The 21849-nt window shown below is 40.1% G+C and overlaps 2 protein-coding genes and 1 long non-coding RNA gene across 3 annotated transcripts; 2 read left to right on the forward strand and 1 right to left on the reverse strand.

The window, feature by feature from the left end:
• The first annotated feature begins 1830 nt into the window (after positions 1 to 1830).
• LOC106080570 (seminase-like) lies at positions 1831 to 2595 on the forward strand. Its single transcript, XM_013241988.2, has one exon. The coding sequence runs from the start codon at positions 1831 to 1833 to the stop codon at positions 2593 to 2595; it is 765 nt and encodes a 254-aa protein (XP_013097442.2).
• A 4307-nt stretch (positions 2596 to 6902) lies between these two features.
• Positions 6903 to 14310, forward strand: LOC106080583 (trypsin alpha-4). The gene is made up of 2 exons (XM_013242002.2): positions 6903 to 7640; positions 13690 to 14310. Exons 1-2 carry the CDS (start codon positions 6909 to 6911, stop codon positions 14308 to 14310), a joined length of 1353 nt encoding a protein of 450 aa, XP_013097456.2. The 5' UTR covers positions 6903 to 6908.
• Positions 14311 to 19138: 4828 nt separating this feature from the next.
• Positions 19139 to 20234, reverse strand: LOC106080584 (uncharacterized). The gene is made up of 4 exons (XR_001220235.2): positions 20159 to 20234; positions 19932 to 20064; positions 19544 to 19860; positions 19139 to 19472 (listed from the first exon to the last, which is right to left on the reverse strand). It is a non-coding gene; the product is annotated as an uncharacterized LOC106080584 (long non-coding RNA).
• Between the last annotated feature and the right edge of the window lie 1615 nt (positions 20235 to 21849).

Here is a 21849-nt window from a genome sequence, read left to right on the forward strand (position 1 = left end):
TCGTAGTTAAGATAAGTTCTGAACTATGAAAATAACCAAATTGTGGTTTAAACAATTTAAATTATTTTGACATTGTTATTTTTTTTTACCCTCCACCATAGGATGGGGGTATACTAATTTCGTTATTATGTTTGTAACATCTCGAAATATGCGTCTGAGACCCCATAAAGTATATATATTCTTGATTGTCATGTCATTTTAAGTCGACCTAGCCATGTCCGTCCGTCCGTCTATCCGTCCGTTTGCCTGTCGAAAGCAAGCTAACTTTCGTAGGAGTAAAGCTAGCCGCTTGAAATTTTGCACAAATACTTTTTATTAGTATAGGTCGGTTGGGATTGTAAATGGGTCAAATCGGTTTATGCTTTGATATAGCTGCCATATAAACCGATCTTGAGTTTTGATTTCTTGAGCCTCTAGAGGGCACAATTCTCGTCCGATTTGACTGAAATTTTGCACGTAGTGTTTTGGTATCACTTCCAACAACCGCGTTAAGTAGGGTTCATAATCTGGTATAGCTGTCACATAAACCGATCTTGGATCTTGATTTCTTGAGCCAATAGAGAGCGCAATTCTCATCCGATTTGGCTGAAATTTTGCATGATGTGTTTTGGTATCACTTTCAACTACTGCGCAAAGTATGGTTCAAATCCGTCCATGTTTTGATATAGCTGCCATAAAAACCGATCTAGGCTCTTGACTTCTTGAGCCTCTAGGGGGCGCAATTCTCGTCCGTAGTGTTTTGGTATCACTTCCAACAGCTGTGTTAAGTATGATTCAAATCGGTTCGTTATCTGGTATAGCTTTCATATAAACCGATCTTGGATCTTGACTTCTTGAGCCAATAGAGAGCTCAATTTTCATCCGTTTTGGCTGAAATTTCGCACTAGATATTTTGTTATGACTTCCAACAACTGTGCTAAGTATGGCGCGTATCGGTACATAACCTGATATAGCTGCCATATAAGCCGATCTTGGGTCTTGACTTTTTCAGCTTCTAGAGGGCGCAATTCTCATCCGATTTGACTGAATTTTTGTACAAATTCTTCTCTCATGACCTTCAACATACGTGTCTAATATGGTCTGAATCGATCAATAGCTTGATACAGCTACCATATAAACCTATCTCCCGATTGTGCTTCTTGAGCCCCTTCAAGGCGCAATTCTTATCCGAATGAACTGAAATATTACACAATGACTTCTACAATGTTCAACATTCCTTTATGCTCCGAATCGGACTATAACTTGATATAGCTCCAATAGCATAACAGTTTTTATTCAATATTCTTTGTTTACCTAAAAAGAGATACTGCGCATAGAATTCGTCAAATGCGATCCATGGTGGAGGGTATATAAGATTCGGCCCGGCCGAACTTAGCACGGTCTAACTTGCTAAGTTCAGCCGGCCAATGATTTCTCTGGGTGTACCCAATATACGGTTCGGCAGAACTTAGCTTACTCACTTACTTACTTATTCGATCTAGAGGCCTAGTCAAGGTATTGAAATTGCCACAAGATTAGGTGGTATCGTTGGCTGTTAAAACAATTGCTATCCAACTACTACCTCCATTCACAAAAGTCTTAACAACGTCAGAACTATTTATTTTTAAAAAGAATGATTATTATTAGGGATTTCAAAAAATTCCTACAACCCACACGTTTTGAACAAAAGTGAGTTGGTAAATAAAATATCATAAACAAATATTTGAACATACGCTTAGCCCAAACTATATAAAATAAATGCACATTTTTCAAACAAAAAAACATAAAAAATAAATAAGAACCTTTGCATTTCAAAACTTATGCCAATACGCATTAGGCCTTCATCATATAATGTATTTAACAAAATTCGCATTTTCTATACTCATCTTGGGGCTATGGAATATAGTAACAGCTAGTAATGACACCAGTGCGGCGGAGACACGCATTGTGGGTGGTCAGGTTACAACAATTAGCAATGTGCCCTACATGGTACAAGTCTGGAAGAATGGAAGCTTTGCTTGCGGCGGAGCCTTGGTGGCCAAGAATTTTGTACTTTGCGCAGCCCATTGCTTTAGAGAATTGGATCCAGCCAATGTAGTTGTGGTGGCCGGAGCCACAAATTTGATGGAGACAGGCGTGAGAAGTAAAGTTCAAAAGTTGTTATTACCTGCAGCATGGAATCCAACAACCATGTACATGGATGCTGCAGTTCTTAAATTGGCTACACCCATTACTACTGCAGCTGCAAAAACTGTGGGTTTTTACCGAGGGAAGCTAAACCCCGGTCTAGAGGTTCGAATATCCGGTTGGGGTCGTGTTACTGAAGATGGCAAAATGTCACGACAAATTCGCACCACTCGAGTTCCTGTAGTCAACAGAGATCAATGTGTAAAACAATACCAGGATGTATTCACTCTGCAGAATACCATGTTCTGTGCTGGTGTTCCCGGTTCGAAAGATGCTTGCCTCGGTGATTCTGGTGGTCCTGCAATATGCAAAGGCAAGTTATGCGGTATTGTCTCATATGGCAATGGATGTGCACGCGTAGGTTTTCCGGGTATTTATACAATTTTGAATAGAGCACTGCCTTTTATAAAAAATGCTATGAAGAGATGAAACCCCAATGAGTTATATTTTTTACATTTCAGTGAGAAAGAGAACTGATTAAAAGCTGAAGTTTAAACAAAAATAGCATTAAGAAACAATTTTTTAACCAAACCCCATTAGCCTTCAACAAGTAAGTATGGAATATCGTTCAGAAACTCTAATTTTTGTGGGAAATTTCACAAAGTTTATAAAAAAATGCGCATTATTTTAATACCCACCAACTGGTGGAATATTCATTTTGGCATTCCATTGGCAACACATCGAAATATCCATTTCCGACACCACAAAGTAGATATATTCTTGATCGTCGTAAAAATCGAAAACGATCTTGCCGTGTCCGTTCGTCTGCCGTCCGTCCGTCCGTCTGTCCCCCTGTCCGCCTGTCCGTCCGTCTGCCTGTTGAAATTACCCTACAGTCTTTAAAAACAGAGATATTGAGCTGAAATTTGGCACAGGCAGTTTCAGTTTAAGATAGGCTATATCCGACTATATCTTTATATAGCCCATAGACCGATCTGCCGTTTTAATGACTTAGGTTCGTAAAAGCCATATTTTTTTAGCCGATTTTGCTGAAATTTGGGACACCGAGTTGTGTTAGGCTAGTCGTCAACTTTCTACAATTTGGCCCAGACTGGTGCAAATTTGGGTAGACCTTTCGATCGGTCCAGATTTGGATATAGCTGCCATGTAGACCGATCTCTCTATTTAAGGTCTTGGTTTTGCCCATGAACATTCCACTAAGGAACAGGGGCAAACTTCTCACATATCAATGAGTGCAGTCCGATTCAAGTTTATGCTCAATGATAAGGGGCCTCCTTTTTATAGCCGAGTCCGAATGGCGTGCTGCAATGCGACACCTCTTTGGAGGGAAGCTTTACATGGCATAGTACCTCACAAATGTTGCCAGCATTAGGAGGGGAAAACCACCGCTGACAATTTTTTTCTGATGGTCTCGCCAGGATTCGAACCCAGGCGTTCAGCGTTATAGGCGGACATGCTAACCTCTGCGCTACGGTGGTCTCCCAATGAGCTCTGTTAGGCCCTTCAACATCCTTCTTCAAATCACCCAGATCGGTCAAGTTTTGGATATAACTGCCATATAAACCGATCTCTCGATTTAAGGTCTTGGACCCACAAAAGTCGCACTTATTGTCCGATTTCGCCGAAATTTTGGGACAGTGAGTTGTGTTAGACCCTTCGAAATCCTTCTTCAATTTGGACCAGATCGGTCTAGATTTAAATATAGCTGCCCAATAGATCGATCTCTCGATTTAAGGTCTTGGCCCCGATTTTGCCAAAATTTGGGACAGTGAGTTGTGTTAAGCCCTTCGACATCCCTTTTCAATATGTCACAGATCGGTTCAGATTTGGATATAGCTGCCATATAGACCGAACTTTCGATTTGAGGTTTTGGGCCCATAAAAGGCGCATTTATTGTCCGATTTCGCTGAAATATGAGACAGTGAGTTGCGTTGAACCCTTCAACATCGTTCTTCAATTTGGACGAGATCGATCTAGATTCAGATATAGCTGCCATATAGACCGATCTCTCGATAAAATGTTTTGGGCCCATAAAAGGCGCATTTATTGTCCGATTTCGCTGAAATTTGGGACAGTGAGTTGTGCTGGGATTCTCGACATCCTTCCTCAATTTGGCCCACATCGGTCCAGATTTGTATATAGGTGGCATATTGAACAATCTCTCGATATAAGGTTTTGTGCTCAAAAAAAGGCGCATTTATAATCCGATCCGATAATCCGATAATCTTCTTCAATTTGGCCCAAATCGGTCCAGATTTGGATATAGCTGCCACATAGGCCGATCTCTCGATTTAAGGTTTTGGGCCCATAAAAGACGCATTTATTGTGTGACGTCGAGGAAATTTGGGGCAGTGAGTTAAGTTATGCCTCTTGACATACCTCTGCAATATGGCACAGATCGGTTCAGATTTGGATATAGCTGTCATATGGACCGATCTCTCGATTTGAGGTTTTGGGTTAATAAAAGGGGCATTTATTCTCTGATGTCGCTGAAATTTGGAACAGTGAATTGTGTTAGGCCCTTTAATATATTTTTTAGCTGCCATATAGTCCGATTTCTCGATTTAAGGTCTTGGGTCCATAAAAGGCGCATTAATTTTCCGACATTTTTCTTCAATTTGGCCGACATCGGTCCAGATTTTGATTTAGCTGCTATATAGACGGATCTCGATTTAAGGTCTAGGGCTTTCGCTGGATAGATCAGCTTTCGACTCGCATCGTCATAAGCGACAAAAAGTTAAGGAAGATGCTCAAATTAATGTATATGCCTTCAACGTGGGAACCTAAAGTCGTTACCGAAAAATCGTGCGGTGGAATAGGGGAGAGACAGAGGTAAAACTCTCTTAATTCAACAAACTAGCGGACACAAAAATTTTTTGCAATCCAGCCGGTAGTTACGAAATCAGCCGGGGCAAGGTATAAAAATCTTTATGTCTCCGTCCCTTCCACGGCGAAGGTGACAACAATTTTTGTTTCATCCCGGATGCGGAGAAATATTGCAGGAGATAAAATCTCATTCGGGTAAAGAGCCACAGGCAATGACCGATGATATATTCCCGGCTGGCTGGAAGCCAGATGGAGACTAGACAACTGTGTTATTCGAGCCAGAGGGTGGACAAATCGGAAGCAGATGGATGATTTCTACAATAATTGCGCAAATGTGGACTGACCTGAAGTCGTGGGTGCAAGGGGCCGAGTAAGAAAGACTTAGGACTGCTTTTAGAAGTCCCTACTGGTGATTGCAACGTCAGGTCTTTGACAGCTGACTTAGGCTGTATTAGGCTATAAACCGATTCATGCCACATTCGACACGACATGTTAAGGGTCATGAGAGAAGCCGCTGTGCAAAATTTCAGCCAAATCGGATAATAATTGCGCCCTCTAGTGGCTCAAGAAGTCAAGACCCCAGATCTGTTTTTAATGGCAGCTATATCAGGTTATGGACCGATTTGAACCATTCTAAATACAGTTATTGGAAGTCATAACGAAACACCTCTTACAGTATTTCAGCCACATCGGATAAGATTTGCTGCCAATAGAGGCTCAAGAAGTCAAGACCCCAGATCGGTTTACATGGCAGCTATATCAGGTTATGGACCGATTTGAACTATTCTAAACACAATTGTTGGAAGTCATAACAAAACATGTTTTGCAAAATTTCAGCCAAATCGGATAGGGATTGCGAACTCTAGACGCTCAAGAAGTCAAGACCCCACATAGATTTATATGACAGCTATATCAGGTTATGGACCGATTTAAACCATACTCGTCACAGTTGTTGGAAGTAATAATAAAGCACATCGTGCTAAATTTCAGCTAAATCGGATAATAATCTTATCCCATGGTGTAGGGTATACAAGATTTGTGTGTTTACTTGTTTGATTTTTGCTGCATTCTTTCACAGGATATTTCATATCTTTAGACATTTAATTGCCACAACGGGGTGGATTTCGTTGAATTCGAGCATTCACTCACCGAATTATATCAGGTGTGTTGACCACCACCGTGGCTATTGTCAACTCTACCAGTATCATTGTAAGACTTTATGGTGCGATACACTAACATTTTGTTTACTTAGATGGGTTTGAGTTCGCCAACAATAGCCGGTTGTGATTTTCCAGTCAAATATAAAGCCATAAAACTATTATGACCCATTTTCTTTTGAAATAAACTCAGTTGCAATTGGTGGCTTGCAAACAATATAATGGACTGTCAATGAAACCTTCGGTGATGTAGCTGTCATTTCTTGTTTGACAGATATACCAGTGTGGTAACGCTTCGTATCAGGTGAACTGTACATTAATCGATATCCCAATTTCATTGATATGGTTGTGTAAAACCCTTTGACATCCTTACCGAATACTTTACAGATCACATCTTATTTGATTAAAAACTTTTTCTAAATATTGAAATATTTTTGTGGCAACATTATAATATTCGGATATTTCACAATAATTCTTAATTAAATAACACAAAAATATTTGGGCCATGAATTAACAAAGTTTAAGTTTAAATATATTAAATATATTTAAAAGTGTAACCTACGTCAGAGATTTCAAACAATTGAAGTTTTTTTTTTTGGGAGATTTTTGTTTTTAATTTGCCACACGCAAAACTTAAAACAATAGAAAACCTAAAAATGTCTGCAAATATTTGAACATACGCTTCACCTACTTCTTCGACAATTCCATTGAGTTGCCATGGATCACATGGAGAAAAATCATTTTTAAGGCCCTGAACTTCAAAATTGTAGGCATTCTGCGATAAGCCTTCAGCGAGCAATGTTCCTTAAAAGTTTTGTAGTTTGTATTCTAAGCCTTTGGTTGTGCAGTGCGAGTGCAGCAAACAATGGAACTGTTGCTGTTGGACGCATTGTAGGTGGTCAGCTGACAACCATCTCCAGTGTGCCATATATGGTGCAGCTTTTGAAGAGAGGTACCTTCACCTGTGGCGGAGCTTTGGTGGCGCCCAACTTTGTTTTAACTGCAGCACATTGTTGTGAGGATACGAATCCTGCTGATTTCACAGTAGTAACAGGAGCCACTAAACTCACGGACACAGGTGTCAAAAGCAAAGTTTCCAAATTGCTAATGCCTGCAACATGGAATCCAACTACTATGCATATGGATATTGCTCTACTGAAATTGGCTACCCCCATAACAAGTGGAGCCGCGAAAACTGTGGGTTTCTATACGGGCAGTTACACAGCAGGCACCCAGGTCCAAGTCTCCGGTTGGGGTCGCACCAGTGAAGGTGGCAGCATTTCACAGCAAATACGCACTGTCCGAGTGCCCATCATTAACAAGAGTACATGCACAAGTCAATATCGTGGTGTGATCGCTCTTACGAAAACCATGTTTTGTGCTGGCAATCCTGGCTCCAAGGACTCATGCTCAGGCGACTCGGGCGGTCCAGTAATATGCAATGGCGCGGTATGCGGTGTTGTCTCCTTTGGTGTTGGCTGTGCCCGAGTGGGTTTTCCTGGCGTTTACACCGATACAAAGGCATCGAAGGCATTTGGCGAAATCGGACAATCAATGCGCCTTTTATGGCCCCAAAACCTTAGATCGAGAGATCGGTCTATATGGCAGCTATATGCAAATCTTGATCGATCTGACCAAATTGCAGAAGTATGTCGAGGGGCTTAATTTAACTCACGGTCCCAAATGTCGGCGACATACGACAATAATTGCGCCTTTTATGGACCCAAAGCCTTTAATCGAGAGATCGGTCTATATGGCAGCTACATTCAAATCCGGACCGATCTGAGCCAAATTGAAGAATGATGTCAAACTTGCTAACACAACTCACCGTCCCAAATTTCTGCGAAATCGGACAATAAGTGCGCCTTTTATGGGCCCAAAGCCTTTAATCGAGAGATCGGTATATATAGCAGCTATATCCAAGTCTGAGCCGATCTGGGCCAAATTGAAGAAGAATGTTGAGGGGCTTAATCTAACTCACTGTTCCAAATTTCAGCAAAATCGGATAATAAATATGGCTTCTATGGGCCTAAGACACTAAGTGGGCGGATCGGTCTGTATGGCAGCTATATCCAAATCTGGACCGATTTGAGCCAAATTGTAGAAGGATGTTGAGGGGCTTAATCTAACTCACTGTCCCAAATTTTAGCAAAATCCGTTAATAAATGTGGCTTTTATGAGCCTTAGATCCTAAATCGGCGGATCGGTCTATATCGGGGTTATATCAAGATATAGTCCGATGTAGCTCATCTTCGAACTCAACCTGCTTATGGACAAAGAAAGGAATCTGTGCAAATTTTCAGCTCAATAATTCTATTTTTAAAGACCGTAGCGTGATTTCAACAGACAGACGGACAGACATGGCTAGATCATCTTAGAATTTTTCGCTGATCAAAAATATATTATATACTTTATAGGGTCGGAAATGAATATTTCGATGTGTTGCAATCGGAATGACAAAATGAGTATACTCCCATCCTTCGGCGTTGGTTATAAAAATGTAAATGTGTGATGCAGTGGATATTTATAATCACCGCTGATTGTATACATGCCATAATTTGTTTATACCCTCCACCATAGGATGGGGGTATACTAATTTCGTCATTCTGTTTGTAACACCTCGAAATATGCGTCAGAGGCCCCATAAAGTATATATATTCTTGATCGTCATGTCATTTTAAGTCGGTCCGTCTGTCCGTCCGTCCGTCTGTATGTCGAAAGCACGCTAAATTTCGAATGAGTAAAGCTAGCCACTTGAAATATTGCACAAATACTTATTGCTGGTGTAGGTCGGTTGGGATTGTAAATGTGCCAAATCAGTCAATATTTTGATATAGCTGCACTATAGACCGATCTTGGGTCTTGACTTCTTGAGCCTCTAGAGGGCACAATTCCAATCCGATTTGACTGAAATTTTGCACGTGGTGCCCATTATTATTCAAATCGGTTTATAATCTGGTATAGCTGTCATATAAACCGATCTTGGATCTTGACTTCTTGAGCCTCTAGAGGGTACAATTCTCGTTCGATTGGAATGAAAGTTTGCATGATGTGTTTTGTTATGACTTCGAGTAACTGAGCCAAGTATGGCACAAATCGGTGCATATCCTGATATAGCTGCCTTATAAACCGGTCTGGGATCTTGACATATTGAGCCGCATTTCTCATCCAATTTGGCAGAAGAAACGGCTTCTCTCATTACCTTCAACATACGTGTCTAATATGTTCTGAATCGATCATTAGTTTGTTACAGCTTCCATATAAACCTATCTCCCGATTTTGCTTCTTGAGCCCCTGAAATATTACACAATGACTTTTACAATGTTCAGCATTCATTTATGGTTCGTATCGGTCTATAACTTGATATAGCTCCAATAGCATAACAGTTCTTATTCAATATTCCTTGTTTGTCTAAAAAGAGATAACGCGCATAGAACTCGACAAATGCGATCCATGGTGGAGGGTATATAAGATTCGGCCCGGCCGAACTTGGCACGCTCTTACTTGTTTCTTTAGAAACAGCCTTGTACTCATTATTAGAACAATAAGGAAAAATGCGTGCGAGCTCAACCGCATTTCGAAATGTATACCAATGATGGTGAAACAGCAGTTATGTTTGCTTTCCCATTTTTAGCATTTCATGCTGTTTTAGCAAACATTTTTGCTGTTTTTAATAATAAATTTGGTTGAGTGTAATACTTCTTAGGGGTAAGGATCCGACCCAGCTATGCAGAAAGGGTCTTGCATATGGCGTATGAGTGGGCTAGACCAAGGCGTCTCAATGTTAACCTAGAGAAGACTGAAATATGCCTGCTCACGAGGAAAACACAGGTGGGCCAATTTGACGCATCAAGTTTCCTCAATAAGACGATTTCGATATCTGACAAGGTCAAATACTTAGGAGTGATCTTGCATAGGAAACATAATTGGAAGTGTGACATTTAGGAGCATACTGAGAAGGCCCACAGATGTTGAGCACTATGTAGACGGGCCGTAGGCTCGAAATGGCGATATTAGACCAATACTTGCTTACGCCTCAATAGTTTGGTGGACTGCTATGGAGAAAAAGTGCAATATAAGAACCATACAACAGGTTCAGAGAACATGTTCACTTGGCATGGGCATAGCGATGAGGACCACGCCCACTAGGGCACTGGACTAGACTATTTTAGATATCCGACTCATTGACATACAGATTAAATACCATTGCGGTATAATCGAACGACTATAGGAAATCTGGAAGGAAGAGAAGAGGTTTCAGATCGGATACCGGAGACAACACTTGAGGTCGAGTGCATTGCTGCCAGCGTCGCAGTCTTGGACTAACGGAACCCTATTATTGCCATCTGGAAAATCATGTTACACAGATGGATCAAGGGTAGCGGACAGAGTGGCCCTGGGTGTCTTCATTGAAAACCCAGGGACTGAGATCTGCTTTAGACTGCCAAACCATAATACGATCCTGCAGGCGGAGATCCGGGAGATCACGGAATGCATGAAATGGTGTGGTGCTAACGCGAGGACGTCGAGTGTGAACAAATTTACCGACAGTAAAATTGCCATAAGTGCAATAACAACCAGGACGGTAAGTTCACGAAAAGTCTTGGAGTGTAAGAAGAAGGTTAACGCCTTCTCTGAGGATGGCACATTCTGCATCGTTTGGGTGCCGGGCCGTAACATGGTAAGGGAGAATGAAAGGGCAGACGATTTCGCAGTGAAGGCCAGAGAACTGCCGTCGATAAATTTGGTTAACCCGAAGCCTTTCGGGTCGACGCAGACCGAGTTAAGGGAGTGGGAGCGAAGAATGCGCATGCAACATTGTGGAACAGCGAAACGGTCGGTAGGACGGCGAAAATCCTATGGGGGTATCCTGATCGTGAGAAGACGAGGCTATTACTGAAATGAAGCAAAAAGGAGGCCAGTATAGCTATTGGTATCATAACGGCACACAAAGAACTACGAGCTCACTTGTGTAAAATCGGTGCGGCAAGTGATAGCATGTGTAGAGCATGCGGGAAAGATGATGAGACGTTGGAGCATTTCCTTCGTCTTTGCCTGACTTTCGCGTACAACAGATACCGGTACCTAGGTGGAGACACAACAGGGGAGCGTCCGCCCCCCTTTCGGATTTCCACCACCGAAAGATGGGGATATATTCATTTTGTCATTCTGTTTGCAACACATCGAAATGTCCATTTCCTACCCTATGTATTCTAGATCAGAGTAAAAATCTAAGATGTCTGTCTATCTGTCTGTCTGTTGAAATCACACTACAGTTTTTAAAAATATAGATATTGTGCTTAAACTTTGCACAGATTCTTTTTTTGTCCATAAGCATGTTAAGCTCGAAGATTCGCTATATCGGACTATATATTCATCCGCAATGGGTCATTTATGGTGAACACCCTTAGGAGTGGCGGAAAAATGCTCCCCGATGGTTCGCCCTGTGCCACTTTCTCCTTTATATTTATGTTATGGGATCCACGATATATCCACTTGTTCCTTAGCATATGATTTATCCAGTTCTTAAGAACCTGGTCTACCCGTAACTGGTCTAAGGATTGATCAGTGTGTCGGTTCGCACATTGCTAAAAGTACCCTCGATGTCAATACATACCGCCAGTGTGAACGTCATTGTTCGCTGGATGTCCTACTCAGTATCATGGTGTCCACAATGCGTTCCATGGTTTTGGTGTTGCGCAACTTGCCTTGCCGGGCTTGGGTATAAACACCACCCTTGCCTCTTGCCAGGCTTTCGGAGTATATACAAGTCCTAGGCACGCTGTAAAAATACAGGCCAGATGGTCCGCGCTTGTTCTGTAGTAACGTCGGAAATGTTCCATCGGGTCCAGTTTACTTAAATGGTTTGAAGCTCCTCAAATTCTGTCATGATAAGCCTTCGATCAATATCATTATTCCCCGATTCCGATATCTACGTGAGTCCCTTCGTATCAAGTGGTTTTCATCAAAAGCTGTTCAACGTTGTCTCTGCTCTCACCCCCAAATCGTCTACTAACAATTCAGCCACTAGAGGGCGCAATTATTATCCGTTATGACTTTCAACAACTGTGTTAAGTACGGTTTCAATCGGTCCATAACCTGATATAGCTGATATATAAACCAATCTGGGATCTTGATATCTTAAGCCTTTAGAGGGCGCAATTATTATCTAATTTGGCTAAAATTTTACATGAGGCGTTTAATTATGACTTCCAACAACTGTGCTGAGTATGGTTGAAATCAGTCCATAACCTGATATAGCTGCCATATAAACCGATCTCGGGTCTTGACTTCTTGAGCCACTAGAGGGCACAATTCTCATCCGATTTGGCTGGCATTTTACCACGAGGTGTTTTGTTACGACTTCCAATAATTGTGCCAAATATGTTTCAAATCGATCCATAACCTGATATAGCTGCCATATAAACCGATCGGGGATCTTGACTTCTTGAGCCTCAAGAGGGCGTAATTATTATCCGATTTGGCTGAAATTTTGTACAACGACTTCTTTCATGACCTCCAACATACGTTTCAAGTATTGTCTGAATCGGTCTTTAGCCTGATACAGCTCCCATATATACCGATCTCCCTATTTTACTTCTTCAGCCCCTAAAAGGCTAAAATCTTATTCGATTTGGCTTAAATTTTACATATAGACTTCTACTGTGGTCTCCAACATTCAATTCAATTAGCACAATTATTTCTTTTGTCCTTTGTTTGTCTAAAAAGAGATACCGGGACAGAACTCGACAAATGCGATCCATGATGGAGGGTATATGAGATTCAGCCCGGCCGAACTTAGCACGCTTTTACTTGTTTAACATTTAGAAGTTGCTTTTGTGGGATTTGGGTGCAGGATTGCATTTTTTCAAGGTTACGCTCATGAATAAAGCTCAACCTTAAGTGTACGAATGGTAAGCTGATTATTTACACTGTAAAACATTTGTACGAAAGTGTAACTGACGTCATATATTGGGTTGCCCAAAAGTAATTGCGGATTTTTCATATAGTCGGCATTAACAAATTTTTTCACAGCTTGGGACTCTGTAATTGCATTCTTTCTTCCGTCAGTAATCAGCTGTTACTTTTAGCTTGCTTTAGAAAAAAAGTGTAAAAAAAGTATATTTGATATTAAAGTTCATTCTAAGTTTTTTTAAAAATGCATTTACTTTCTTTAAAAAAATCCGCAATTACTTTTTGGGCAACCCAATATTTAATTTATTAAGGGCATTTCCGTCGCAACAAAATCGCAACACACGCGAAACATAAAACAATAGACTGCTTAAAAATGGATAAAATTATGAAACAAATATTTGAACATGCGCTTCTCCATTCCATTGGCAAAATAGACGGAGTTTTGCACTCACCAAAAACACATAAAAATCACTTAGAGCGAAAAGAAAACTCAGTTTAATCACAACAGACCTACACCATACAATGGTTATCAAAAATCTCTTGTTTTTTATCCCCACTCTGTGGCTTGTGAGTGTCAACGCAACCAATAACCAAACCGAATTTTCTGGACGCAATTGTGGGTGGCCAATTGACAACTATCTCTAGTGTGCCTTATATGGTACAGATCTGGAGAATGGGAGGTTTCACTTGTGGCGGCTGCTTGATTGCAAAACACTTGGTGCTCACCGCAGCCCATTGTGTTGATGGTGCGAGACCATCCGATTTTACTGTTGTCACAGGAGCCACCAAGCTAACGGACACAGGCGTCAGAAGTAAAGTTTCCAAATTTTTCTTGCCACCCAGCTGGGATCCAGATACCATGAATATGGATGTGGCCATACTCAAATTGACCACTCCCATTACCACGGGTAGCGCAAAACCTACCACTTTCTATAATGGCACCTTAAGCGCCGGCATGGAAGTACAAGTGTCCGGTTGGGGTCTGACCAAAGAGAGTGGTAGCATATCCCAACAAATACGTAGCGTGAAGTTTCCAATCATCAACAAGAGTACGTGTACAAAACAATACAAGGATGTCATTCCAATCACAAGTATGATGTTTTGCGCTGGCAGTCCCGGTTCAAAGGATTCATGTTCCGGCGATTCGGGTGGTCCTGTCATTTACAAAGGCTTGGTATGCGGTATTGTCTCGTTTGGTGTGGGATGTGCTCGTGTGGGTTTTCCTGGAGTTTATAGTGATACGAAAGCCACAAGAGCTTTTATCGATAGCGCTGTGAAGAAATAAAATTCTAAAAAACAACAAGTAAAAGTGTGCTATTGTGTGCGAATCTTATTAACTCTCCACCATGGATTGCAGTTGTCAATCAAAGGATAATGGATACAAACTTCTATGCTATTGAAGCTATATCAGATTACGAACCGATTCGGGACAAACTTGGCTTCAGCCAAATTGGATAAGTATTGCGCTCTCTAGAAGCTCATGAAGTTAAATCGGGAGATCAGTTCATATGGCAGCTATATTCAAATATGAACCGGTATCTCCCATTTACAGTGCCAGCCGATCTACATTAATAGGGAGTTAGGTTAGGTTGAAAAAAGGGTGCAGATATTAATCCGCCACATGCCACTATGGACATACACCTAAGCCAGTAATTAATAGGAAGTAGTTGTGTAAAACTTCAAACGTCTAGCTTTCCTCCTTCGAAAGTATGCGTTCTTTTCACAGACGGACATACAGATATATCTAGCTAGATCGACTTAAAATGGTTCATACGGGTCGTAAGCGCCTAAAAGGAGCACATAATCCATACCAGTAAATTGCACTTGCTTACCCGATATTCGAACCGAGTACGGTGTACATCAGACTATATTTAGATATAGCTTCCATACAAACTGATCAGCTGATGTAGGGCCTTAAGCCCATAAAACCCCTATTTATTAGCCGATTTTGTTGAAATTTACTTTTGCGATTGGACTAGGCTTCCCGTTGTACGAACCGAAAATGGTGCAGATTGGACCATATTTCGATGTATCTACCCTAAAGACCGACCTTCCAAATTAGGGTCTTAATCCCATAAAAAGCTGATTTATTTCCGGATTTCGCTGTGACTTGTGACTTGTATTTCTTGATAGGATACCGGGACTCTATTTAACTCCTATCAGTTCGTCCTTTTGGATTACTAATTTCGGCCGGTTCGAATGTGGGAATTTCTTTCAAAAACTTTTATAATTATATGGGAGCGATATGGACCGTACTTGTCTTGGCAGTTTGAAGTCATACATGTTTCAACAATTGTAAGTATTTTTATACCTTACACCACTACAGGGTATTATAACCTAGGGAATTAGTTTATGACACCCAAAAGAAAGAGAGATTGACCCATTGATATATATTGATCGACTCAGAATCACTTTCTGATTCGATTTAGCTATGTCCGTCTGTCTGTCTGTCCATCCGTCTGTCTGTCCGTTTGTCCATGTTAATTTGTGTACAAAGTATAGGTCGCAGTTTTCATCCGATCGTCTTCAAATTTGGTACAGTCATGTTTTTCGGCCTAGAGACGAAGACTATTGAAATTGGAAAATATCGGTTCAGATCTGGATATAGCTCCCATATATATGTTCGTCCGATTTTCAGTAATAACGGTAAATTACTCATTTATTAACCGATTCTCTCGAAATTTGGCAGGAAGGATTTGTTTACGACTCTCGACATTACTGATGAAATTCATAAAAATCGGTTTAGCTTTAGATACAGCTCTCATATGTATATATTGCCCGAATTTCAATCCTAGAGCCACTGGAAGCACATTTATTGACCAATCTTGCCAAAATATTGCACAACGGTCAAAATCTGTTTAGATTAAGATATAACTCCCATATATATGTTCGTCCGATTTGCAGTAATATTGCAATAAAATGGTCTTTTGTTAACCGATTTGCTCGAAATTCGGCAGGAGGGATTTTATTTTTACTCTCTGGTGAATTACATAGAAATCGGCCCAGATTTAGATATAGCTGTCATATATGTATATCGCCCGATTTTCACTTTAAGAGCCACTGCAAGAGCATTTATTGACCAATCTTGCCAAAATTTTACACAACGCTTTCCTCGACGACTACCACATTATCTGAGAAGTTTGCTTGGAATCGGTTCAGAATTAGATATAGCTCCCATTTATGCGTTCGTCAGATTTTGGGTAATTTGCCATTTGTCAACCGTAGTTTTTACTGTTTGAACATATTTGCTTCCCGAGGTCCATCACAATTGGTTCAGAATTGGATATAGGTCCCACATTGTACCTTTACTGTAGCTGCCCGACTATTTTCCTTCCTTACTGTTTTTTTTAATGGAATATACATTTTTTTAATACAAAATTTTTTATTATCATTTTCGTGAGTATAGCAGTTTCAATTAAAAAATTAATTGAATCAAAAAAATTCGTGATTTTATAGATGGAACCCAACAGCAGGATGTGAGCATATAACTATTAGACGGACGCTGGTATCGTAATATTGTTGTGTTACTATCTTTGGAGAGGATACATCGGATAACAGTCATAGGAATACAACAATCTAAGCGGGTTATGTTGAAAAGTGTTTGATGATATGGACATTAGACCGTCCCTTGCTATAAAAGAGACAATTTCTTTTTGCAGATACAGAAACACACCCTCGAATTTTTCCTTTTGAGCGATCGTATAACGATCATCCCGACACCACGTCCAAAGTAGGATGTAGTACTTTCTAAGGGTTACAGTAGAGTATTATAGGACCTAGCATGAAATTGGTATACAAAGGAATCATTTACATGGAAATAATAAATTCAGCACAAATTTCATCCTGCACTACTACTGTGGCTGTGATAAAATGTATGGTAAGACCCAGAAATTCCTCCTTCGGCTTAGAGATGACCGCACATGCTTTCTGTTACATGTGTTCATCTGTCATTTTTTTATAACCAAGGTGGAGATCGTATTTTTTATGCACTATGCAATTCAGGTTCAACGAAAAATTGAACAAAACCGAAAGGGTTTGCCTATTTAATTGGTTAACAGGTTTATATGTCATCATTAAATTTTTCAAGATTTCATTCGTCAAATACTTCCCATAAGCATCCAGTTTATTTAATCTACCTCTTTGAATTGAATCAAACAAGTAAAAGCGTGCTAAGTTCGCCCGGGCCGAATCCTATACACCCTCCACCATGGATCGCATTTGTCGGGTTCTTTTCCCGGCATCTCTTATTAGGCAAAAAAAGGATAAAAGAAAAGATTTGCTCTGCTATTAGAGCGATATCAAGATATGGTCCGAGCCGGAACACAAAATTATATGTTGGGGACCTGTGTTAAATGTCAGCAAATTCGAATAAGAATTACGCCCTTTGGGGGCTCAAGAAGTAAAATAGAGAGATCTATTTATATGGGAGCTGTATCAGGCTATAGACCGATTCAGACCATAATAAAAATGTATGTTGATGGTCATGAGAGGATCCGTCGTACGTAATTTCAGGCAAATCAAATAATAATTGCGACCTCTATAGGGTCAAGAAGTCAAGATCCCAGATCGGTTTATACGGCAGCTATATCAGGTTATGAACCGATTTGAGCCTTATTTGGTACATTTGTTGAAAGTCATAATAAAATTCGTCATGCAAATCGGATAGGAATTGCTCCCTGTAGAGGCCCAAGAAGTCAAGTCCCTAGATCGGTTTATATGACAGTTGTATAAGGTTATGGACCGATTTGAACCGCACTTGGCACAGTGGTTGGGTATCATAACAAAACACGTCGTGCTAAATTTCATTCCAATTGGATAAGAACTGCACCCTCTGGAGGCTCAAGAAGTCAAGATTGAAGATCGGTTTGTATGACAGCTATATCAGGTTATGGACCGATTAGAACCTAACTTAGTACTGTTGTTGGAAGTCATAGCGAAACACGACGTGCAAAATTTAATTTCATTCGGATAAGAATTGCGATCTCTAGAGGCTCAAGAAGTCAAGACCCAAGATCGGTATAAATGGCTCCTAGAGGGTCAAGAAGTCATGATCCCAGACGGCAGCTATATCAGGTTATGAACCGATTTGAACCTTATTTGGTACATTTGTTGAAAGTCATAATAAAATACGTCATGCAAATTTTCAGCCAAATCGGATAGGAATTGCGCCCTCTAGAAGCTCAAGAAGTCAAGTCCCTAGATCGGTTTATATGACAGCTACATCAGGTTATAGACAGATTTGAACCATACTTGGCACAGTTGTTGGATATCATATCGAAATACTTCGTGCAAAATATCATTTCAATCGGATAAGAATTGCGCCCTCTAGAGGCTCAAGAAGTCAAGACCTAAGATTGGTTTATATGGCAGCTATATCAGGTTATGAACCGATGTAAACCGTACTTGGCACAGATGTTGGATATCATAGCAAAACACGATGTGCAAAATTTCATTCCAATCGTATTAGAACTGCGCCCTCTAGAGGCTCAAGAAGTCAAGACCCAAAATCGGTATACATGGCAGCTATATCAAAACATGGACTGATATGGCCCATGTACAATATTTGCGTAAAATTTCAAGCGACTAGCTTTAGGCCTTCGAAAGTTAGCGTGCTTTCAAAAGACAGACGGATGGACGGACAGACAGACGGACGGACATGGCTAGATCGACTTGAAATGACATGACGATTAAGAATATATTTTTACGGGGTCTTAGGCGCATATTTCTAGGTGTTACAAACACCAGTATAAAAATTAAGGAAAATTTACATTTTGTGGTTATTATAAACATTCACAGGGGCACAAATTTAAATTTGTGTTTTATATATCGTCTAACTCCCCCCTCATAACTAAACAGCAGTCATTTTCAGCAAACAACTGACTTTTCAGCAGTAAGCCTGCTGGTCTGAAATTGCAGAACTACTGCTATAATAGAAGAACTACTGCTACAATAGCAGCAAAATTAACTATTAATATACAGCAGACAGTGTTTGCTAAGTTTTTTCTATGAGTGTATGTATATACACCGCCCGATTTAAACTTTCATCGATGTAGTTACCACAATTTTCAATCGATTTGCACGAAACTAGGTAAGGAATGTTGTCTTACCACTCTGAAAGCCTCTGCTGAACTCAATCAAAGCCGGTTATGATTTGGATGTAGTATATTCAGGAACTGGAGGAGTTAAGAGGACTGGATCCAAGCAAATTTAAATCGAAGAGGTAAAGTGGGCAATTGATGAAATGTGCTGCAATTATTGGCGACACCAGTTAAATTACCAGAATTGAAGAGTAATAGGTTATTGAGAGGAATCACAATAAGCCACACTATGATCCCATTGATTTCCGTCACAGCCACTGATTTTGGTGTACTGTAAACGTGTGGCTATCATTGCGCTCCAATAAAAACGTATGGCCTTCATTGCGCTCCACTCTTGCTTATGTGAAGTCTTATGTGTTAAATTGTGGGAATAAGAAAACGTTAATGCTATTTTTAGCGATAAGGCACGATGTTACCTACCGTTATCCTCGACGGACATGGTTCTGAATGGTTCCATGAATGTAGGGTTTTGTCCATGTCCAAGTTTAGATCTTACTCGAATAGATGAATTTGTAGATTTTCAAAAGCCTTATGTGGTTCAGGCTAATCTACATGATCCCTAGCATCATTGTTTTGTTTAGGAGTATGTAAGAAGTTTATCGAGCTATTTGTCGTTCATCAGCTTTTTGGCGCCTAGTCATCATCCGAAATCTACGGTTATAGAATCTTCACCATGGACTCCATAAATACAATAGAATTATTATTCCCCATTCCATTCTCATCACCATCTGGATCCACTGGGCGTAAATTATTCACTTTGACCATAATTCCATAAATCCAAAGGAGTGTTTATATATCAACTATTCACCTGCTACTACACCATAGAGAACCAAACTCCTGCTGTTGTATGACGATTATGGAGCAGTCGTCTGTAGAAAGCTGGTGATGATGGCCAGACTCTTTAGAAGTTGAGTGCCATCGCACTCCCTCATGAGTAACCACTAGACTCCATCCGGAATTGAAAATAAAATAAAATATTTGTCATACATTAAAATAATATTGTAGATCTTGGCATAGACGCTTGGCTGTACTTACTAAGCATAATCGCAATACATTGGAATACTTTATACACATGTTCAAACCTTTTAAATCATTGTTAATTCATTAGAATATTGTAAACCTCAAAGTTTTGATTTCAAATATTTTTTGCTTGATTGTTTACATTTTACAATCTTTCCTTTAATTTGGATATGACTTTAGTATACATAATTCTGTACTTCAATTTATAAGATTTCCGTCTTGTTGTGTAGGAACTAATGAAATAAAAATTGAATTCATATTGAAAAACTTTTTAGTTTGCAAGCTGAGAAAATATTGCTTCAAATCGACAGCAACAGATGACTGATAAAAAAATATAACCAAAAATGCTCAAGCAATTTTAAAGAAATATTCAAAACAATTCATTTTATATCATTTGTGCAGTTTTGATAAACTCAGCCAATTTATTTATTCATTATTTTAATACCCTCCACCATAGGATGGGGGCATACTAATTTCGTCATTCTGTTTGTAACACCTCGAAATATGCGTCTGAGACCCCATAAAGTATATATATTCTTGATCGTCGTGATATTTTAAGTCGATCTAGTCATGTCCGTCCGCCCGTCTGTCCGTCCTATCTGTCGAAAGCAGGCTAACTTTCGAAGAAGTAAAGCTAGCCGCTTGAAATTTTGCACTAATAACTTTCATTAGTGTAGGCCGGTAGGGATTGTAAATGGGCGAAATCGGTCCATGCTTTGATATAGCTGCCATATAAACCGATCTTGGGTCTTCACTTCTTGAGCCTCTAGAGGGCGCAATCCTTGTCCGATTTGACTGAAATTGTTTTGGTACCACTTTCAACATCTGTTCTAAGTATGGTTCAAATAGGTCTATGTTTTGATATAGCTACCATATAAACCGATCTTGGATAATGACCTCTTGAACCAATAGAGCGCGTAATTCTCATCCGATTCGGCTGAAATTATGCATAAGGTGTTTTGTTATGACTTCCGATAACTGTGCTAAGTATGGCGTAAATCGGTACATAACCTGATATAGCTGCTATCTAAACCGATCTGAGATCTTGACTACTTGAGCCTTTAGAGGGCGCAATTCTTATCCGATTGGACTGAAATTTTGCAAGTTTTGTTTTGGTATCACTTCCAACAACTGCACTAAGTATGGTTCAAATCGGTCCATGTTTTGATACAGCTGCCATATAAGCCGAGCTTGGGTCTAGACTTCTTGAGCTGTTAGAGGGTTAAATTTTTATTCGATTTGGTTATAATTTTGCATGTGGTGTTTTGGTATCACTTCCAACAACTGTGCTAAGTATGGTGTAAATCGGTTCATAACCTGGTATAGCTGCAATATAAAACTATCTTGGATCTTGAGTTCTTGAGCCGCTAGAGGGCGCAATTGTAATCCGATTTGGCTGAACTTTTGCATGAGGTGTTTTGGTGTCACTTTCAACAAATTTTGCATGAAGTGTTTTAGTGTCACTTCCAACATCTGGGCTAAGTATGGTTCAAATCGGTTCTTAACCTGTTATATCTGCTATATAAACCGATCTTGGTTCTTGAACCGCTAGAGGTCGCAGTTCTCATCCGATTTTGGCTTTATTGCATGAGGTGTTTTGTTATGACTCCAACAACTGTGTCAAGTATGGCGCAAATCGGTACATAACCTAATATAGCTGCCATATGAACCGATCTGGGATATTGACTTTTTGAGCCTTTAGAGGT

The sequence above is a fragment of the Stomoxys calcitrans genome, chromosome 2 (genome assembly GCF_963082655.1).
Source record: "Stomoxys calcitrans chromosome 2, idStoCalc2.1, whole genome shotgun sequence".
In the NCBI taxonomy this organism is placed as follows: Eukaryota; Metazoa; Arthropoda; class Insecta; order Diptera; family Muscidae; genus Stomoxys; species Stomoxys calcitrans.

Excerpts from the sequence above, each read along its gene's own strand:
- LOC106080570 (XM_013241988.2), top strand. The coding sequence starts at position 1,831 with ATGTATTTAACAAAATTCGCATTTTCTATACTCATCTTGGGGCTATGG.
- LOC106080583 (XM_013242002.2), top strand. The coding sequence starts at position 6,909 with ATGTTCCTTAAAAGTTTTGTAGTTTGTATTCTAAGCCTTTGGTTGTGC. Across the intron at positions 7,641-13,689 it reads CCGATACAAAGGCATCGAAG|ATCTGGAGAATGGGAGGTTT; the intron begins GCATTTGGCGAA and ends TATATGGTACAG.